Source organism: Cricetulus griseus, chromosome 6 (genome assembly GCF_003668045.3).
Source record: "Cricetulus griseus strain 17A/GY chromosome 6, alternate assembly CriGri-PICRH-1.0, whole genome shotgun sequence".
Taxonomy (NCBI): Eukaryota; Metazoa; Chordata; class Mammalia; order Rodentia; family Cricetidae; genus Cricetulus; species Cricetulus griseus.
The window spans coordinates 122120095-122140285 of record NC_048599.1 but is presented as its reverse complement, the minus strand read 5'-3'; the positions used below and the strand labels follow the sequence as shown (position 1 = coordinate 122140285).

The 20191-nt window shown below is 40.9% G+C and overlaps 1 protein-coding gene across 2 annotated transcripts in view; it reads right to left on the bottom strand.

Moving 5' to 3' along the window:
- Neb (nebulin) overlaps positions 1 to 20191 on the bottom strand; it is a 186206-nt gene that overhangs the window by 72869 nt on the left and 93146 nt on the right. The window contains exons 70-83 of one of the 2 annotated variants that reach the window (XM_035446826.1): positions 17871 to 17978; positions 16487 to 16798; positions 15138 to 15341; positions 13565 to 13669; positions 12318 to 12425; positions 9642 to 9953; positions 8016 to 8219; positions 6741 to 6845; positions 6491 to 6598; positions 5679 to 5990; positions 4862 to 5065; positions 3983 to 4087; positions 2767 to 2874; positions 1276 to 1587 (exon numbers count right to left, since the gene is read on the bottom strand). In XM_035446826.1, coding sequence (XP_035302717.1) covers positions 1276 to 1587; positions 2767 to 2874; positions 3983 to 4087; positions 4862 to 5065; positions 5679 to 5990; positions 6491 to 6598; positions 6741 to 6845; positions 8016 to 8219; positions 9642 to 9953; positions 12318 to 12425; positions 13565 to 13669; positions 15138 to 15341; positions 16487 to 16798; positions 17871 to 17978 — 2607 coding nt within the window. The remainder of the gene's footprint in view (positions 1 to 1275; positions 1588 to 2766; positions 2875 to 3982; positions 4088 to 4861; positions 5066 to 5678; positions 5991 to 6490; positions 6599 to 6740; positions 6846 to 8015; positions 8220 to 9641; positions 9954 to 12317; positions 12426 to 13564; positions 13670 to 15137; positions 15342 to 16486; positions 16799 to 17870; positions 17979 to 20191) is intronic. The other variant, XM_035446827.1, reaches the window with a different exon arrangement.

The window sequence follows — 20191 nt, the reverse complement described above, 5'->3', positions numbered from 1 at the left end:
ATTTCTGATAACAGACAATGCTAATTAGGACTTTGCTTTCTTAGCCAGAATAACTGCCATGATGTCTAAAGATGGGACTACCCCTGGACTTCTCACCCTATGTTATCATTGAATAGCCACAAATAAGGGACAATTCTGTGGTTATAGTATTAAGTAGCATTTTAGTTTGCAACTTCAAATGCAATTAAAATGTGCATCGGAGTCTGGACCCAGTTGTTCTGACCCAAGATGTATCACATGTAGAGATGGCTCTGAAGATCTGGACTACTAGGCTGTGCCCCAGATCTTACTTCCTGTGCTGTGGGCAATTTGAAGTTAACAATCTGAATTCCTCCTGATTGAGATCTGTCCTGGAAACGTAACCACACCAGCTCACCTGGCTGATTTGCAGAGCATTGGTCTTCGCCAGGATCACTTCTGGAGTGTCAACAATGCTAGTGAATTTGTAGGCCTCAGGCCTGATCCGATACAGCCTTTCATTCAACAGATTCTGAGCATTCTTCACTCTCATCACTTCCACGGAACCCTCTGTCAACCATCCGATACCCTTCATCCATTCCAGGTCTGACTTGTACACATTCTATACATGGAGGAGAGAAACACAGTAGGAAGACTCAAGTTAGCCAGTCAAAGTGCAGTGAAGACTGCACATAACTTGAATCTTTGCATGTTGTATCTCTGGCATCTATCTTTAGGAGAAGTTCATGGTCTCTTGTGGGAACTGGAGCATAGCTCACAGGTGGCACTTGGTAGGATGACAGACAGTATCCTACAATGGGTGGAACAATAGTTAGAAATGGCACATAGTTTTGTTTTTGTGTACACAGTTTTGTGCTCACCACTTGAAGTCTATCTTTCATGAATAATAGCTGTAACAATATTAGGGAGGAAGCCCTTTAGATGTATGCATAGTAACAAAATACCTCTACATTATTTTCTACATGTATCAATTAAATTAAACCAATATTTCCTTATGCTTTCATCTATTTCTGAAATTGGACATCTGATCATGAAAAGGTCAGAACAGTGGAACCAAAATTTTCTATTTAATTGCACAGGATAAGACTGATTATTTAAAAAAAAAATCTTGGTGAATAGGATCCTGCTACCATCAACAAGAGTACTTCACAAGATCGAAAATGTCAGGACAGCTTGTATTGTTACTATAGGTTGTCCAGAATGCCTTATGTCTTAGAAGATTGCTATCTAAATGATGCCTCTGGAGGATACAGTTAGACGCACAGACTATCTCCCTGGAGGCCATGACATACGCACATCGCTTTGCAGCTCGTAGGCTTTCTTAGCCTGGATCACGTCGTTCTGATCTGGCAGACATGTCCACTGGTGCAGGTAATTGCGATAATCAATGTCGCTGACCAGGACTTGGCATTTCTTGGCTTGAACAATTGACATCATGTCCAAGGGTGTGTTGTAAATCCCTTTAGACTTCTCATAGGCTTTCTTGTATTCTCTATCACTCTGGATCTTGGCAGCATGTATAGACCATACCAACTTGGGGTCATCTTGCAGGCTGCGGAAACCCACATGGTGGCCTAGCTGCTTTCTGTAACCTTCTTTGTATTTGTACTAATATTGTAAAGAGAGAGAGAGAGAGAGAGAGAGAGAGAGAGAGAGAGAGAAGACAATAACATCAATATTTTTCTTTTAAGTTAATTTAGAATCTTAATGCAAATTGACTCAACACTGGAAGCCATTATATGTTTAAGTCCAAGGAAATCAGGACTATTTTAGACAGAATAAATCAGGAAGAAAACAATATGGTGAATTAGAATAATGTAAAAAGATGAATTTTTTGAGCAATCACTACTTAAGACCTACTACAAGAGCTTCAAATATGTGAGATTTATTCATACCAAACTGATAAGTATTTATTCCAAAATAGTTAAGCAGTGGCAATTATAATCACAGTTAATTCTCATAGTGTTTCGGTGAGATGGGTCCTACACTATCCTATAATTCAGAAGAAGATGGCACAGTGAGGGTACCAAGGTTGCTGGGTAGGTGGAGGGTTCAGTCAGACAGACCCAGGGCACCGAAGGGACCTTGGGTAGGGAAGAGTCGTAGGCATGGTTTTCAAGACTGGAAAAAACATATACATTTTTCATAAAGGAAGATCACTGGTTTCAAACAGGAAATGACAATAGGTCTGTGGAAAAGAGCCTCTGTTTGATAAGCTCTGGAGGGAGATGGTACCCTTTTCTTTCTTGTGTTTGGACAACCTAGAAATATTTGGATCAAATGGAGAGAACTGGGATTAAAGTGTGGCCACTGGTAGCTAAAAGGAGAAAATGAGGATGGAGCAGGAGGAAGCAGCTATGTTATAGATGAGGAGAAGAGAGAACCAGAGAAAGGAGGCCATGTTTAAGGCTTGGAGCTGGGAGTAGAGGATGGCTTGGAGGACAACCATGTTATTGCTAGTGAACATTAAATTAGAATGAAGTGACCTTGAAAATGTTGGTGAAATATTATACATAAGCCTCCAGCATAAATTATTTGATATAAAATATGACTTCAGACTTAGTTGTACAGAATGATCATCATTTATACTGTGGAGAAAGCCAGAAATATTTGGGGATAAAATTTCAGCCAAAATTTTAAAAGTGTCTTCATATTTAGTTGTTACTGACAAACAATGCAGAAGACAAATGCAATTGTTTGCATGGATTTAAAAAAGAAAGCAGGATTCTTGAAACAGTCTATTTGTTTATGGGGGAGAAAACTCAAAGGCAGATAGAAGGAAATTACCTCACTGGCGATTTCTCTGGAGGCTTTGGCATGCTTGATTTCAATGGCATCTGCTCTTAAGTCATAGCCTTTCTGTTTGGCTTCATCCCAGTCCTTTTGGTAGAGTTTCTAGTGAGCCAGAACACAGGTTTGTTTAGAAAATGAAAACAGACTTGTAGTAGGCATAACAGACATCATAATCCATAATGTAAACATGGTGTAGGAAAAGCATTCATTGCTGAATTCCTTTGCTGTTGGAGGCTTGCTTTGTAGTAGAAAATACCTCTGATGTAAAATGTTAATGCTAAGCATCTAGCAGGGTGGGGGAAGGATATAGGAGAAAGAAGAGGGGAGAAGGGAAGTGGGGAGGAGAACATGAGGGATCAGGAAGGTTGAGATGGGGGAAGAACAGAGGAGAGCAAGAAAAAGAGATATATTAATAGAGGGAGCCATTATGGCTTTAACAAGAAATCTGGCACTAGGGAAATCTCGAGAGACCCACAAGGATGACCCCAACTAAGAATCTAAGCAATAATGGAGAGGCTATCTTAAGTTCTCTTCCCCTATGAGATTGATGACTGCCTTAAATGCTATCATAGAGCCTTCACCGAGTAGCTGATGGAAGCAGAAGCAGAGACCCACAGCTAAATATTGAGCCAAACTCCTGGAATCCAGTTGTAGAGAGGGAGGAGTAATGAGCAAAGGGGTCAAGACCATGCTGGGGAAACCCACAGAAACAGCTGACCTGAGCAAATGGGAGCTCATGGTCCACAGTCTGACAGCTGGGGAAGCAGCATAGGACAGAACCAGGTCCTCTGAGCGTGGGTGTCAATTGGGAGGCCTGGGAAGTCTATGGGGCCTCTGGCAGTGGAACCAGTATTTATCCCTAGTGCACGAATGGACTTTGGAATCCATTCCCCATGGAGAATCTCTCAGCCTAGATACACAGGAGAGAGCCTGGGTCCTGCCCCAAATAATGTGATAGACTTTGATGATCCTCCATGGAGGGCCTCAACCTTCCTGAGGAGTGGATGGGGGTGTGTGGGATAGGGTTTGTGGGGGCAATGAGAATACAGGAGGGAACCAGGATTGATATGTAAAATATTAATTAAAAATAAAATAAAAAGAACTTCTATCCATAGATGCTAAAGAAAAAATAATTTAGCACCAAAAGCCATGGGAATTCCTCATCAGCTAGATGACAGAGGTGTTTGCACTCCGTATTTATTCCTCTTACATTGCTAATCTGCAGGGCATTGATCTGGGCCTGCAGCATCGCTGGAGTGTCCAAGGGAATGCTGATGTTGGTTTTATCTTTATTCCAGGCTTCCTGATACAGCCTCTGTAAACAAGAGGAACCATCATTTTAACTCAGTAGCAGAGAACGGACAGCTGAAACATTAAGCCTTAGCAACCATTTTATCTAAAAGCAAATGTTTCTGTATGTGTTTATAATGGCTGCTTTAGTGGGCAGGCAGTGATGCTCAGACATATAGCCTGGCATTACTCAGTAGACTTCAAATAGCACAATGTGCTCTCTATTGTGTGGATGGGACTTGTCCATCAGTTGAAGGCTGTAATACTCTTACTTCCCTCAACCAGAAGGAATTCTGTCAGCAGACCAATCTTAACAGTGAGCTGTCATTCTTCCCTTCGTTCCCAACCTTCTAATCTATCTTGTGGGTTCTAGAATTGCCAGCCTGCATAACCACATGAGCCAATTTCTTAAGACTGTAATCTCCTTCTACATAGACATTTACAGAAAGATCCCCTTGGATCTGTTTCTCGGGGGACTCTTGACTCATGCGATGCTACACTATTACATAGTATTATGTCCTGTGCCTTGGTACTAATAAGAGTTAAATACTTATTTCCTGGAATTGCTATGGAGTGACAGTTTAGTGCTTCAAAGTCCCTATGAGAAGGGAAAGACACATTTTTTCCCCTATCAGAGTTCTACTTCCAACATAACCGTGCTAAGATAGTTGAGAGACCCTCAGATCTGCCCCCTAATTGGAGTTCTTTGAGGAGGCCAGTCTGTTTCCTCAGCCTTACTTGTCTTTATCTGAACACAGTATCTGGAAACATGAAAGTTCAGTGGCTGAGCAGCTCTTACCTCACTCATTTGCAGAGAATTGTTTTTTGCCAGGACAACTTCTGGAGTGTCGACAATGGAGGTGAACTTCAAGGCTTCTGGTCGTGTCCTATACAGTCTTTCATTCACAAGATCTTGAGCACCCTTCACTCTGGTCATTTCTACGGAGCCATCTGGCATCCAGCCAATGCCACGCAGCCACTCCAGGTCAGCCTTATACACACTCTGCCAAGATGTCAGACCACAATGTTAGACATGCTGCCCTCTGTTAGCTGAGAACCCAAGGGTTTGAGGAGAGGGGCAGAGAAGCATGGGGGAAGTTGGTACTACACAAGGAAGAGCTATGTTCTTACAGGATCCAGGGTTTTTAATACTGATGACAAAAGTAATTTGTGAAAGCTTGGTTATTTCTACTATGAATTACATGCATAATTATTTGAAATGTTAAAACAATTTCATAGCTGGGAAACATTTACAGGGAACTTCTGTTTCATCTCATTCCATTTTAACCCTGTGATAAGTGACTCACTTGGTCTTTAGTGTTTTGGAACTGGTGATAATCATTTTAAAATGTTCATATTTACTATATCTGTTTGACTGGCCAGAAATTACAAATGGCATGAAAAAACAGTTTGCAAATAAAAGACATGGCCTCAGTACAGCTATTCATCTTTGTATTTTGCTTGCCATGGTTTTTCTATTAAACAGTGTCAATGATGCTTCCCTCCTGGTCTGGGTTATTCACAGCCTACAGATCTATGCCCAGAGGCCCCAACTGAACAACTAACAAATATCTTTGCCTTTGTATCCTCCCTTCCCCCGAGCTCATGTTACATACATCGCTCTGTAGTTCATAGGCCTTCTTTGCTTGGATAATGTCGTTCTGATCAGGTAGGCAAGTCCAGTTGTGCAGGTAGTTCCTGTAGTCCACATCGCTGACCAGAGTCTGGCACTTCTTGGCCAGCACCAAGCCTAGCATGTCCACTGGGCTGCTGAACTTGGTCTTCCACTTCTGGAATTCCTTCTTGTACTCCCTGTCACTGTGAATTTTCCCTGCATGCATGGCACACATGATCCTGGGATCATCTTCAACACTCTGGGCTCCAATGTGGTGGCCTTTCTGCTTTTCATAGGCTTCCTTGTATTTGTACTAGAATGCAGAAACCAGTTTAGAAACCCAGGTTTAGATCACACGACATGCACGAGAATTTCAAACCTCAACTTTCTAACATCCCAGGATATTATTTTTATGCTTTTCTGCTACCATGAAAATAATTGGGTGGGAGACCTGGCTCAGGGGTTAAGGGCACTGGCTGTTCTTCCAGAGGACAAGTGCTATTCCCAGCTCACAACCTGTGTCATTCTAGGGGATCAGATACCTACTTGAGCCATTCATACAGTGTGCAGACATACATGCAGGCAAACACATACACATATAATATACAATAAATTAAATTTAAAAGAGTGTAATGATTGATATATCCTCATTCTTGAGAATCTTCCTTGCAGCACCTTTAATTCCAAAATGTATTTTCTGCAAAAAGAGGGGAGAGACCTGGCAAAATGCACACAGAAGCAACTGCAAAGTGCTTCTCTAACCAGAATGCTCAGCACTATGGAAAGCACAGCATCTAAAGGGAAGAAACTCACATCACTGGCAATGTCCCTGGAGGCCTTGGCACTTTTGATGGAAATGGCATCCTCTCTCAGGTCATAGTCCTTCATCTTTGATTCATCCCATCCTTTGGTATACAGTTTCTAGGTAGAAGGTAAAACACAACAGAAAATGGAACTGTTTTAGAAACCCAACAGGCCACTTCCAGAGAAGACTTTGTTAAGGTGAAAAACTTTTCAATGGCTTCTAAGGAGACTTAAACCACAACCTGAGAACATCACTCACCTGGCTGATATTGGCAGAATTGCTCTTGGCCAGCAGGATTTCAGGGGTGTCTGGCATGACATGGATGGAAGCTTTGTCAGCATCCCAAGCTTCTGTGTATAAATGCTGTGGAGAAGGAAGAATAAAACCTGCTGAACCCAGTCACATTAGTTATCATCAACCATAACACATTTTACTACAAACAGAGCCTTTTAAAGGTAGTAAAACATGGCAACATTGAAACAACTAGCACATGGCCTGAGAGTATTTATAAACCAATATGACAGCCTTATTGTGACTCATTTCCACCCAGTGAACCCTGTGCTTCCTCTTGGAACTTCTGGAGAGCACTTGGTTACACAGGTATGATAGAGCAGAGATCGCATAGAGAAGTCAGCCTCAGGATGAAATGCAACCCAACTTACTGCACGCTGAATGCTCTTGGGAAGGGTGTGTATGTATCACACTTCTCCTGTTTAAAGGTGGTTGACAGTGCCTTTAGATAGTTGATTATTTAAAACATTATAATATGTAAAATGCCTTGAGTCATAGTAGATTCTGTCTTTGTCTATGTTCTTTGTGGTGTTCTTGATGGATATGGTGTAGTGTAAACTACTTTCTGGAGTTTTATTCTGTAAACTAACTCCTGGAGAGGCAATTTCTAATTCTCTCCTGAGAGCTCATTCTCACTATCAGAATGGCTGAAAGACATCCAGGCAGGGTTAGGAGATCTCATGTAGGTTCAATGTGACCTCAAATGCAAGTATATTTACTAAGGGTTTATTGATTTGATAAAGGATGAGCAGATAAATGGGACTCTGCAAATAACAATTTTCTATCCTGTGTGATCAAGCTACAGGCAATGGCACCAGCTCAGTTTTTAAAGGGGATTTTCACAGTCTAAGTCAGCAGTACAGAAGAGGCAACTATTGCATGAAACATGGACCAAGAAACCAGGGGCCTATATCTGCTCCACCTGGGCCAATAACAGGGGCCTATTTCTGCTTCACTTGTGCCAGTGTTCCAAGCAGAGGCAGGTCACAGCTGAGGACCACATGTGTATAGGTGTAGGGAGATCAGCCTGAGGCTCGGCTTTTACATGTATGCATGGTTAGAGGGCACAGTTGGAGAAAAGTACAGCAATCTAGCTAGAATTCCTGCAGTCTTTCTGTGGGAGGCTGCAGACTTGGGCCCTTTCCTGATTGTAGCTCCTTGGCCCACCTGGGCATTTCCCACATCACAGGACAAGTCCATGGGAGGCCTGACTCTGGTGGCAGGAAACCATTAAGGACTCACCTTGCTCATTGTGATGGCATTGTTTTTTGCCAGGACAATTTCTGGGGTGTCTGTGATGCAAGTGAACTTGAGCTGGTCTGCAGGCTGGCGATACTTCCTGTCACTCAGGATTTCACCTGCTCTCTTCACCTTCTCGACTTCAACAGAGCCAATGGGAACCCATCCAATGCCTCTCAGCCACTCAAGATCAGCTTTGTAAACAGCCTACAAATGAAAGTGTTAGGCATTCAGACATGACCTACTCATTTGACTTTGTACATATACAAGTAACTACTGAATCATAGTTGTGTACAATTTTAGGAAGATCCATCTTTGTTTAAAATGGTTTATCAAACACCTTGTCCCTGAAGTTGGCTGATGTTCACTGCTTTTCTAAGACCTATAAAATCTCTTCAACACTTGATTTCAGTGGAACAAAACAACATTAAGGATGTTACTGCCTGACGTCTGGAGAAAGGTGCTTGCTGTCTGATGTGACACTCACACCTCTTCATATGGGAATCCTCATTTGGAACAGAGCGGGCTCCTATCTTGTCTGGCAGCAACCTTCACAGATACATGGTAGACACAGGGGTGAATACTACTGACCACTTGGGAATTAATATGCTTTCTTATGCAAATAGAAGTAAAAATTTTACATGACTTTATGTTTGTGCTTCTGAACTATGTTTTTCCTTGTATTTATTCTTAGTCCTTTTGCTTGTCTTGGATTTCATTTCTTTTGTTGGATTTAAATAATCAGCTATAAGAAAACTCTCCTTATAAGTAAGGGAAACATTTTGTTTTTAAGGTTTTTGAAGATCTTTTTCTGTATTTATAATGCCATTACTTTAATAATTCTTCTAGAAGCAACTATTTAGTCAGAGCCCAATCAAAACAAGAAGCTATTGAATCAATAAGGGAGTGTCCGAGAGGCCTCAGGGTGCCTACTGCTGACAACAAAAGTGTCCCTTGTGTTTTTAGGTCACTGTACAATTTCAATTTCCTAGAAATTGGTCAAAATGTGCATGACTCATTCCTAAACATTCATTCCAAAATTATTACTGATGCTTCCTGTAAGAAAAGTGAATCAGTAAAAGGATGATGCAATCAATCCAATTGGGAAATAATTAGTTTGCTTTAAATCAGGAATTCTTAACCTGAAATCAGTGAACTTTGACATAACTAAATCTAACATCCATATTTTTATTGACATCAAACTGAAACATATTGTTCAGTCAAGTAAAAGAATGGGTAACAGATTATAATACTATTAATAATACATGTGTCTTAGTCAGCAATAGGTGTTATGGGCACTTACATTACTGTAGATGTCACAGACTTCTTAAAATATTTATGCCCTTTACATGTCTTTAGAATTAGTTATTATATCCAGAACTAGTTTTATAGGTATGACTATAATTATCTAATGTGTTAACAAATAAGTATACATATTATCATAGCTCAGGTTTGGTTTAATATTTTCATAATCATTCTCAATATAATTGATTCCCTTTGAGCCCAATACTTATTTTGCTTATTTCATGGGTTTTATTAGACTTTCCAAAGATTCTATGACACTGAAAATTTAAGATTTCCCCACTAAACTGTTTGAACAAATGGTTGAAGAGTATTAGACCCACTCACATCACTTTGCAGGTCATAGGCCTTCCGGGCCTGAATGACGTCATTCTGATCAGGCAGGCATGTCCATTCATGTAGAGGATGCTTGTAGTCTATATCGCTTACAAGGATCTGGCACTTCTTGGCCAGCACCACCCCGAGCATATCCACTGGGCTGCTGTACTTGGTCTTCCACTTCTCAAAGTCCTTCTTGTACTCCCTGTCACTCTGGATCTTGGCCACGTGTATGGACCACATCATCTTGGGGTCATCCTTGATGTTCCGAGCCCCAATGTGGTGGCCCAGCTGCTTGCGGTAGCCTTCCTTGTACTTGTACTGAAGAAAGAAAAGGTATGTCAATCTGATGAAAAGAACACATACTACTTGCGTATATTTCCCCCACTATTATCAAGTAGAACAAAGACATTTGTCACCTACCCATTTATAAAACAGGATCTTGATGGTCACAGTCCATGTTTATAGCAGGGTTGAGCCTAGACTGCAGGGCTCCTTGTATTTTGTATTCTGCCTGTCTCTAAACTACACTACCCAGTATATATTGAATTCCTTAACAAGTAAACATACAGTGATTTTTAAAATCATTAACATTAAGAATATTTTAGAGTATCTCTCTTGTTGTTAGACCTTAGAATGAATTCTTTGGTCAAGGATATGCACCACATTTAGGTAGAGTTTATGTGGCATGAAACTATTTTCCTTAATAGCCTGACAACAGTATGGACAGTTTGCAGGAGAGTCATTCCTTGGGGTTTAGACTCTATCTACTTTTAAAGTTCAAAAATAAAGTATCATGGCCCACTTAACCATGAGAGTCAGAGAGTGGGTATTCCCAGCTTAGCAGCTGAGAACACTGTGATGACGGAATGAATGATTGGTTCAAGGTCTGGGATGGGTACAGGGAAGAGTGTGTGTCCAAGGAGGTGGCTTGATGTGCAGAACACAGACACTCTCTGAAGGTGTTTCTTATGCATGGAAAAGGAGAGAAGAGGTGAATCAATGTTGAGAAGTCCCACGTGCTTCACAGTTTGTTGGTTCCTATTAGGGACTTCTTACAAGAGAAGTTCATGGAGGATGAAAAAACTCTAAACTTGCCCACCATCTGTCCATGTCCTCCATCCAGCCTTCTTTCATACCACAGTAAATACATGGAAGCAACAGGAAAAAGGTCATATCCACACTAGAAGAGCTTTACCTGTAGTGTCAGTCATTTTAATTTCATAAATATCTGGATTAACTACTGCTCAATTTCTGGGGTTCAAAAATAAAATATGGACTGGACCCAGCTTGATGGCAGAGTCATCATTAGTGTAAGCAAGACTCTGGGTTCCATCCCCAGTACCAAAAAACAAAAAAAAGAAATCAGCAGGTCTTTAAAAAAATGACTGCTGAAAAGGTGGGGAGAGGAGGAAATGGGGGAGCAGGAGGGTTGATTTGGGGGAAGAATAGAGGAGAACAGGATGAGCGATACCATAATAGAGGGATCCATTATAGATTTGAGGAGAGATCTGGCACTAGAGAGATTTCCAAAGATCTACAAGGATGACACCAACTGGAAATCTAGGCAATAGTGGAAAGGCTACCTTAAATGCCCTTCTCTGATAATGAGATTGAGGACTACCAACTATGCCACCCTAGAGCCTTTATCCAGTAGCTGATGGAAGTGGAGGCAGACACACACAGCTAAACACTGAACTGAACTCCTGGGATCCAGTTGCAGAGAGGGAGGAGTGATGAGCAAAGGGGTCAAGAACAGGCTGGTGAAACCCACAGAAACAGCTGGCCTGAATAAGGGGGAGCTCAGGGACCCCAGACTGATGACTGGGAGGCCAGCATGGAACTGATCCAGACCCCCTGAACATGGATGTCATTGAGGAGACCTCGACAATCTATAGGGCCTGGGGTAGTAGACCAGTATTTATCCCTGGTATACCAATGGACTTTGGGAGCCTGTTATACATGGAGGGATGCCCTCTGAGCCTGTACACATGGGGGAGGGCCTAGGCCCTGCCCTGGATGAAATGACAGACTTTGGGGATCCCCCATGGAGGACCTCACCCACCCTGGGTGGGGGACGGGGGAGGAAGGGAGGGAGAGGGAGCTGGGATTGACATGTGAAGCAGGCTTGTTTCTAATTTAAATAAAAATGCTCTTTAAAAAATGACTGCTTTAGAGACTGAACCACCAACCAGGTAGCCTACATGCGGCTGACCTAGGTCCTCAGCACATATGTTATAGTTGTGTAGCTTGGTCTTCTTGTGGGACTCCTAACCGTGGTAGCAGAGGCTGTCTCTGACTCTGTTGCCTGCTTTTAGGACCCTAAAATGAGGGATTAGTGGAATCAGTAGGGTGGGTGGGGTGGGGAGAGACAGTGGAGGGAGGGACTGGGAAGAGGGAGAGGAAGCTGCAGTTGGGATGTAAAAATAAATAAATACAAAACAAACAAAAGTAATTATTGTTTTAAAAAACCAGGTGGACTTTACCTGACTAACAAGCATAATGGGCAGGGGTCAGTTCCTTCATTGCTTCCCGCCCATCTCACTCTATCTTAGTGTAGGAGGGGGCACTAAAGGAGGATGAAACTTGGAAGTGCAAGCAAGTTCTAGAGAGAAATATTCCAAAAGCTTCCATCTGACAACATTTTAAAGAAAGAAATGGTTCTTAAAAAAAAAATCAACTTACATCACTAGCAATCTCCCTTGAAGCCTTGGCTGCTCGGATGGGAATGGCATCCAGGCGCAAGTCATAGCCTTGCTTCTTGGCCTCTTCCAGCGCCACTTTGTAGAGTTTCTGTGGAAAGAGTCCTTAGTCACCACTCCCTTCAGAAGAAACGAAGCTGATTCCTGTTAAAGGTCTTCTGTCCTCATTTCAGTCGAAACGAATCCCCTAAATACTCTTGTGGCTTTGTAGATAGTTATGTTTCATAGGCCACAGATCCTATGGCACATGTTTGACACATCAAGTTTTCTTGACCAATAAATCTGAAAACTGTTTGGGGGTGCATCAACATTTGGTTGCAAACATCTTATTTTTCCAAATGAGCGCACATAAAAATCCAACACTTACTAGTGCCTCACAGTCTTAAATAAGGAAAATGTTTTTAAATGGGGTATATTTGATTTTATTGAAAGCCCAGTGCATGTGGACCACTACAGTGGACCATGACTGATTTGGAGTTACTGCCATTATGAAACTATTTGTACAGATGGAGATGACTACATGAAAATCTGCAGTAATACCAAATGAGAACTAGAGAAGGAGCATACACAGTGTCTAAGAAGGGTTTGTTCTAAGAGCTTTCTCTTCATACCAAGTCCTTTGTCATCCAAGTCCCTTAAAAAATGGGGTCAGTAGCCTATGCACATCCTTCTGGACGTATCTCCCTTTTCAGGTCTTGAAAAAGCTCAAACTGACCTGAATCCAGAGCATGCTCAACCTCACAATCCTCCTGCCTCAGTCTTTCTTCTGAGTGCTGGGATTTACAGACATGGCCTACTTTGCATGACAATCATCTCCAAGTTATTTATGATACATAATACAATATAAATCTATGTAGTTATATGGGATCTGATTCAGGGAACAATAACAATAAAAACTCGACTTTCAGAGCAGCTACAGTGCTTTTGAGTATCTTTAAGCTAGTGGTAAACATAGATGCAGGACCATACTTGTGGCAGCTGACTACAGGGACCTTGTACCCATGGCTGATCCAAAGAAGGTTTTAGAGGAGTGACACTTCAGGATATTTCCCTATAAACCCTCCACTTCCTGACTGGAAACCAAAGCCTGGCCTTCCTTGTGGACCCACCACATAGCCCAAGATTAAATCAAGGGTGAACTGCTTTTTTTTTTTTGCCAACAATGTTAGCCAAAATGTTAACTAAGGGGGAAACATTACAATCCCTCATTTTGCCTCTCTGGACACTCACATCACTGTAGTTTATCCTGTTGAGTTTGGCCAGCATGATTTCTGGTGTGTCTGGCATGACGTGGATGGTTTTCTTGTCATTGTCCCAGGCTTCTGTGTACAAGCGCTATAAAAACAAAACAAAACAAAAAATGGAGAAAATTATTTTGGTGTCCACAGAAATTGTTAATCTCTTTGATACAAAATAGAACTAAATTTATTAAGGCTATATCCCTATGCTCCTTACTAAAATTTTATAAATAAATGCTTTAACTGTTAGATAATTTGACAGTTCTACAAAGTATAATTGGGGTTTGGTATTTAAAAATATGTCTGAGAAAGAATTATTGTCTCACAGCATTTACTGTTTTCTTTTTGAGACAGGGTTTCCTGTAAGCCCAGTTTGACTTTCTTTACATATAACCTTGAACTCTGGATCCTTCTATCTCTACATCACAAGTACTGGAATTACAAGCATGGGCCATCATGCCAGGCTTTATATGTAGTATGTAGGCATTTTAAGTAAGATTTCAAATTTATTCATTGAAAAATGTCTGAAGTATATATGTGCTGGCTAGTTTTATATCAACTTGATACAGGCTGGAGTAATTTGATAGAAGGGAACTTAAATTGATAATATATGCTTCTATAAGATCAGGCTGCAAGCAAGCCTGATGGGTATTTTCCTAATTAGTGATTGGTGGAGGAGGGCTCAGTCCATTGTTGTGGGGTTATCCCTTGGCAGGTAGTTCTGGGTTCTATAAGAAAGGCAGAGCAAGCCACGATGAGTAAGCAGCACTCCTCCATAGCCTCTGTATCAGCTCCTGCCTCCAGGTTCTTGCCCTGTTTGAGTTACTATCCTGACTTCCTTCAGTGATGAACAGTGATGTGGAAGTGTAAGCCAAATAAACCCTTTCCTACCCAAGTTGCTTTGGTCATGGTGTTTCATCACAGCAATGGTTATCCTAACTAAGACAGCATACAATGTATATTGATCAAATCCTCTCCTCCAACTTCTTCAGGATTCCCCTAAAATGTCTCTTTCTCTCTCAACTTCACTCCTCTTTTTCATAGTATTTTAAACAAGAGTTTAATATTTTGAACATCACCAAGTAATAAATATATTTCAGTAGAAAAACATTTGTATTAAGACAGCTATTATGAGCTCAGAAAGCCAAAACCATTCTCTCTCTCTCTCTCTCTCTCTCTCTCTCTCTCTCTCTCTCTCTCTCTCTCTCTCTCACGCAGGTAAATAAATAAAATGTGATTGAGAATGTCAACGAATGTAAGTGTAGGTAAAGCCTTCAAAAACTAGAAAGAATGTCAAGAAAAGCTAAAAAGTGTGGAGAAAAAGGAAAAAGAACACACATAGCACAAAAGCAAATGAGAGACTGGGTGAGGAATAAGATAAAAGGGGCAAAGGGGTGGAAGAGATGAGGAGGCAGAGCTACCAAAACACATTTCATGTCAATTAAAGTCATTTTTAGAAGGTGCGATCAGCCTTAGAGTAATCTTTGAGACATAATAGCATGGCAGAGTCTTTGTCTTACCCTGTGGCAACTCTCGAGGCTTCTTGGTGGAGAGTGAAGACTCACCTTGTTCATGTTTATTGCGTTGTTCTTTGCCAGCACCTGCTCCAGCGAGTCAGTTATGCTGGTAAATTTCAGTGTGTCTGGTCGCTGGCGGTAGATATTATCGCTTAGAATCTCCGTGGCCCTCTTGGCTTTAACAACTTCCAAGGAACCAATGGGAACCCAGCCAATGCCTTTCATCCATTCAAGGTCTGCTTTGTACAGATTCTGAAGGCCAATGGGTAAGAAAGATCTATTAACTATTCTTTATTGATTTATCCCAAAACGTATCACACTCAAGAAACCGGACTACTGAGGAAGTTGGGTGTGTGTAGAAATATGCTCAATGTATAACATATACATGTCCCAAAACCTTTAAAAATTAATTAGTGAAAAAAGTATAGAATTCCCACTAAACAGATAAAGCCTCCATCATACTCAGACACTGGTCCCTGACTAATACCCTGAATCCCCTAAAGACTTTTTCTTGAGCTTTTAAAAAAAGGGACATTATCTTGTCCTTAAGAAGTTTACAAGATCATTCACAGAGGACCAGTGCTCCTTAAGCCTTGGAAAATGTGTTCTAAACATTTCAAATTAAAACATGTGAGCAGATCAATGGCACAAAGTATGGGCAATCACAAAACCCTTGCCTTAATTTCCATCTCTAAAAATCCCAAAATATCAAGTGAGTAAAGGAAACATGCTGATAGAAAGATATGAGGTATTTATCTAGCTTATTCCTAAGAGGAAGAGCTAACTACTAATATAATTGGTTTTGAAAAGCAAGGATGTCTTCACATTTTCTTTTAATTTAAAGTATAAACAGTTATTAAAGTAATATAAAACAATGTGATTTTATCCCCAACCTCCATTAGCCTCTGCAGACATGTATTCTCTCTTTTCACTTCTACTTTTGTGGTCAAAAATTACTAGTTTTTCCTTTCCTTTCCTTTCCTTTCCTTTCCTTTCCTTTCCTTTCCTTTCCTTTCCTTTCCTTTCCTATCCTTTCCTTCCCCCCCTTTCTTGACAGAGTCTTATAGGTAAGGCTGGCTTTGAACTCCCAATCTTCCTGCCTCCACTTCCAAAGTTCTGGGATTATAGGTATAAGCCACAGTGGCTGGGTCGGCAATGTTATTTTGAGGTCTAAGGTTTAGCTTATTCAGACAAAAGAAGCCTGAATCACTGGGAAACTAAATCCTGTATAATTTTTTTTCCTTTTTACCCACAATTTTGGAGGGGTTTCCAATGAGAAACTCCTTTCAGACATTCATTGCATTCTTTTAGGGACATATAGATTTCAAGCCCTGGTCACTAATCAGAATCTCAGATTTTCCTCTGATATGTTTTTATCCTATATCAGGGATACTTACATCACTCTGGAGGTCATATGCTTTCCGAGCCTGTATGACATCATTCTGGTCTGGCAGGCAAGTCCATTCGTGCAGGGGGTGTTTGTAGTCCACGTCACTGACCAAGGTCTGACATTTCTTGGCCAAAACAATACCAAGCATGTCCACCGGGCTGCTGTATCTTGTCTTATATTTCTCAAATTCTTTCTTATATTCACGGTCACTCTGCACTTTGGCAATGTGGAGGGACCACATCATCTTGGGATCATCATGTATGGCTCGGGCGCCAATGTGGTGACCCAGCTGCTTCCGGTAGGCTTCTTTATATTTGTACTGGAAGAGACACAACCCAGAGCATAAGAAAGGAGGAGGCGGTGGAGAGGACCGCTGCCTGCTGCTCCTGTGAGGGTACCCTCTGTGAAATTGGAAGACAAGCAGGTTCCTCAGCAAGTGCTGTGATGCCAAGCCTTGGGGCAAGAAGAGCCACTGTTCCTTCTGGAGGTCCTAGAAAATCATATGCTGGCAAAAACTGGCCCCAAATGAACACTGAAAGAGGCTGTCCAATCACAGCCATAAGCCAATCCAGTGCCCCAGAAGTCCTACCAGCCAGCCTGATAGAGAGCACCCAGGGGTGTGAGCCTACATGGCTTCTAGGGCTCTTCTCCTTGGAAAGGCAGAGAAAGATAGCACATATGTTACTCAAACCACACAAAGTCTCCAGGAGCATACATAAAGCCAGGAGGCATAGTTTTGAAAGACAATTTCTGTTATTTAGTAGGTGTGGAGTTTTGGTTTCATAAAATGAGAAAGTTATAGAGACATTTTGCCTGACAGTGGGAAAACACAGACTATTGAATCATACATTAAAAAACAGTTTCTGTGGTAAGTTTCACCTTTTGTGACCATAACTAAAAAGGTTCAAAAGCTATGAAGATTGACACTGCTTCTACTTTTGGATAACTTTAAACACGTCCGGGAATCTGTTATTTTCATTTTTAAGGGTACAGACACAATGACTTTATAGACCTCAGGACAAAGGGACCATCACCCTTTGGTTACTCTCCACCTGCCTTCCTGTGTGGGTGAACTCAGATAGGCCTATTTCATGTTTGGTTTCACTGTCTCGAGTGTATCACAAGATTCCATGAGCAGCTCAACACAAGTCCATCTGACTGCGAGACACCTGCTCTATTTAACAAAGACAAGAAACAAGAAGCAAGATGAACAGACCACACTGCAGTGCAGACTATGAACCTGGGGTCATGAGTGTCATTACCTACTGTCCCATTTTACCCAGTAGGGGGTTGGTGAGGTGCATGATGACCAGTGAGAAGTCCTAAATCTTACAGAAATGTCATCCCCTGTGCCAGTGGCTGGCCTGACTGGTTACACCACTAGCACTTACATCACTAGCAATGTCACGGGAAGCCTTGGCAGCCACGATGGGAATAGCATCACTTCTCAAGTCATAGCCTTCCTTCTTAGCTTCTTCCATGGCCTGGCGATAGAGGCTCTGGGGAAAGAAGGAAGACACTTTTAGTTGTAGAACTCACATTGGCTTGAAAACCACATTTTAGTTTTTTTGGTCAAAAGAAGACAACCCTTGGATGTAGAAGTATGCAGTCTTAACAAAAATGAAACAATAAAACAACAAATCAACACCCTTTCCAAGCTATTAAGTGGAAATTTCTTATTCAGTAACATCACACTTTCTTATACAAGTTCTCATAGGTCTTAGACACCAAATCAGCAGTTCCCAGTTGTGTTTAAGTCAGTGAGCAATTATTCCTTTCATAAAACAGCTGAGAAGTGTGCTATAACTACAGATTTGAAATAGGGATAATTTGCCTGGCAACCAGCATCACTATATAATAAAATATAACAAATCACTATAAGCATGTGCTCATAAGCAAAGTCATGCTGCAATAAGACTGGATGAATACATCTCAAAGTCTCTGTTAATATTTAATTGTTCATTAGTAATTGGTCTCAACTGCTGGATATTGGTAAAGACACAGCGATAGCAGATACCAAAGACTTAGGAGTCAAAATAAAAAAGATTCCTTTTTTTTTTTTGAACAGAGAAAACACATCACTGTTAAGTTTTTGTGACAGAAGACTTCTTTGTTCACAAAAATTTTGTATCCTCCTGATATAGTATAGACTTTACAATTATTGCTAATACTGTATAAATCAAAACCAACACTCTGTTTGATTTCATGACAGTGTCTCACTATATAGCCCAGGTGGGCCTGGAACTTACAATCCTCCAACCTTATGTTCCTCAGTGCTGAGATAAGTTGAGGTTTGTGTACCATGCTTGGCTAAATATTTACTTTAGTAACTTCATACAATTAAAATTTGTTTATTAATCTCTTAATGAGATGTGTTACTTAGAGGTCACCGAGCTCTGAATGGAAAAGATTCTGATGGGCACTGATGAATTAAATGGTCTGTCTGCAGTTTTGTTTCAATACCCTCAGATATATGGTGCTGCACCAGTAACACAGGCATGCCTTTTGCATTTAGAAAGTGAGGCCTTTATGTAATCACACCTGGGCAGATATTTTAATGGATGTTTTGATACTTTGGAATGGGCGTTTTCCTCTTTGGAAAGCCCATAGAAAAGTTTCAAGACAAGTCAACATCAGTGAACATCCAACTTGCCACCATGTTTGTATTTCTCTCCTGTACTCATTTTTTTGTGCATTGTATATATTTCTTTTTTTTATTAGTTGTATATCTCTCTTTATCAGTAAGGAATACTTTAATGATAGAGACTAAACTAAATGCAGTGCTCTACAGCTTTTAAAATTTATTTTAAATTATTCAACCAATTAAGAAAATTATAGACACCACAAACTTCACTCCTAAATATTTTTGTAGAAGATTTACTTTATTTTTATTTATGGGTATGTATATGTGTCTATGTGAATATATGCCATCAGATCCCCTGGAGCTAGAGTTACAGGTGGCTGTAAGCTCATCTATACGGGGTATTGGGACCTGGGACCTCTGGAAGAGCAGGGAGCTCTCCTAACTGCTCAGTCACCTCTACAGCCCCAGAATATTTCTTTTATAACTGTGAAGTCATATAACCCATCTGCTATATCTTTCCATTCCAGAACAAATGCTTAAGTATGTCCTCATGGTACAACTGGGGAAAATGTACTGGAAAAATCTCATCACCTCAGGTCAGTTTTCTTTAATTTTTCCAACCTTTGAAAGAGACATGGTGTTTTGAGGCAGACAGCACTTTTCTTTATCTCCAAGGCTGTGTTTTAAAGCTTGTTTTGGGAAGTCATACATGCAGGGGGAACTAGAATAGATACATGAGCATATAAGAAGCAAGGCTGAGATGTGTCTATTTTATTTACACTCTGTGAACTGGGGGATGAAGGCATGAGGTAATGGCTTTCTAAGTCATTTAAGAGGGCCACTCTTAAATCTCATCTTCAGAAAACAGGGGTTGGGGAATTAATCTTGACATTTTAAAGAAAGTAAACCAAGTTGGAAATTTTGGAATTAAAAAATATCTCAGTATATTCTTACCAGTCTAAAGGGAAATAAATCTATTTCATTTCTCCTCAGGGGCCTCATCACAACCTGGGACAGAAGTCAGCCACTTCTGCCTTTGGATCAGCAAGGCCAGGTTAAGCAGAGAAACCCACCTTAACTCAGAGTAGGAGACTCCCTAATGTGAATGAAACTCCCCTAACATGACTG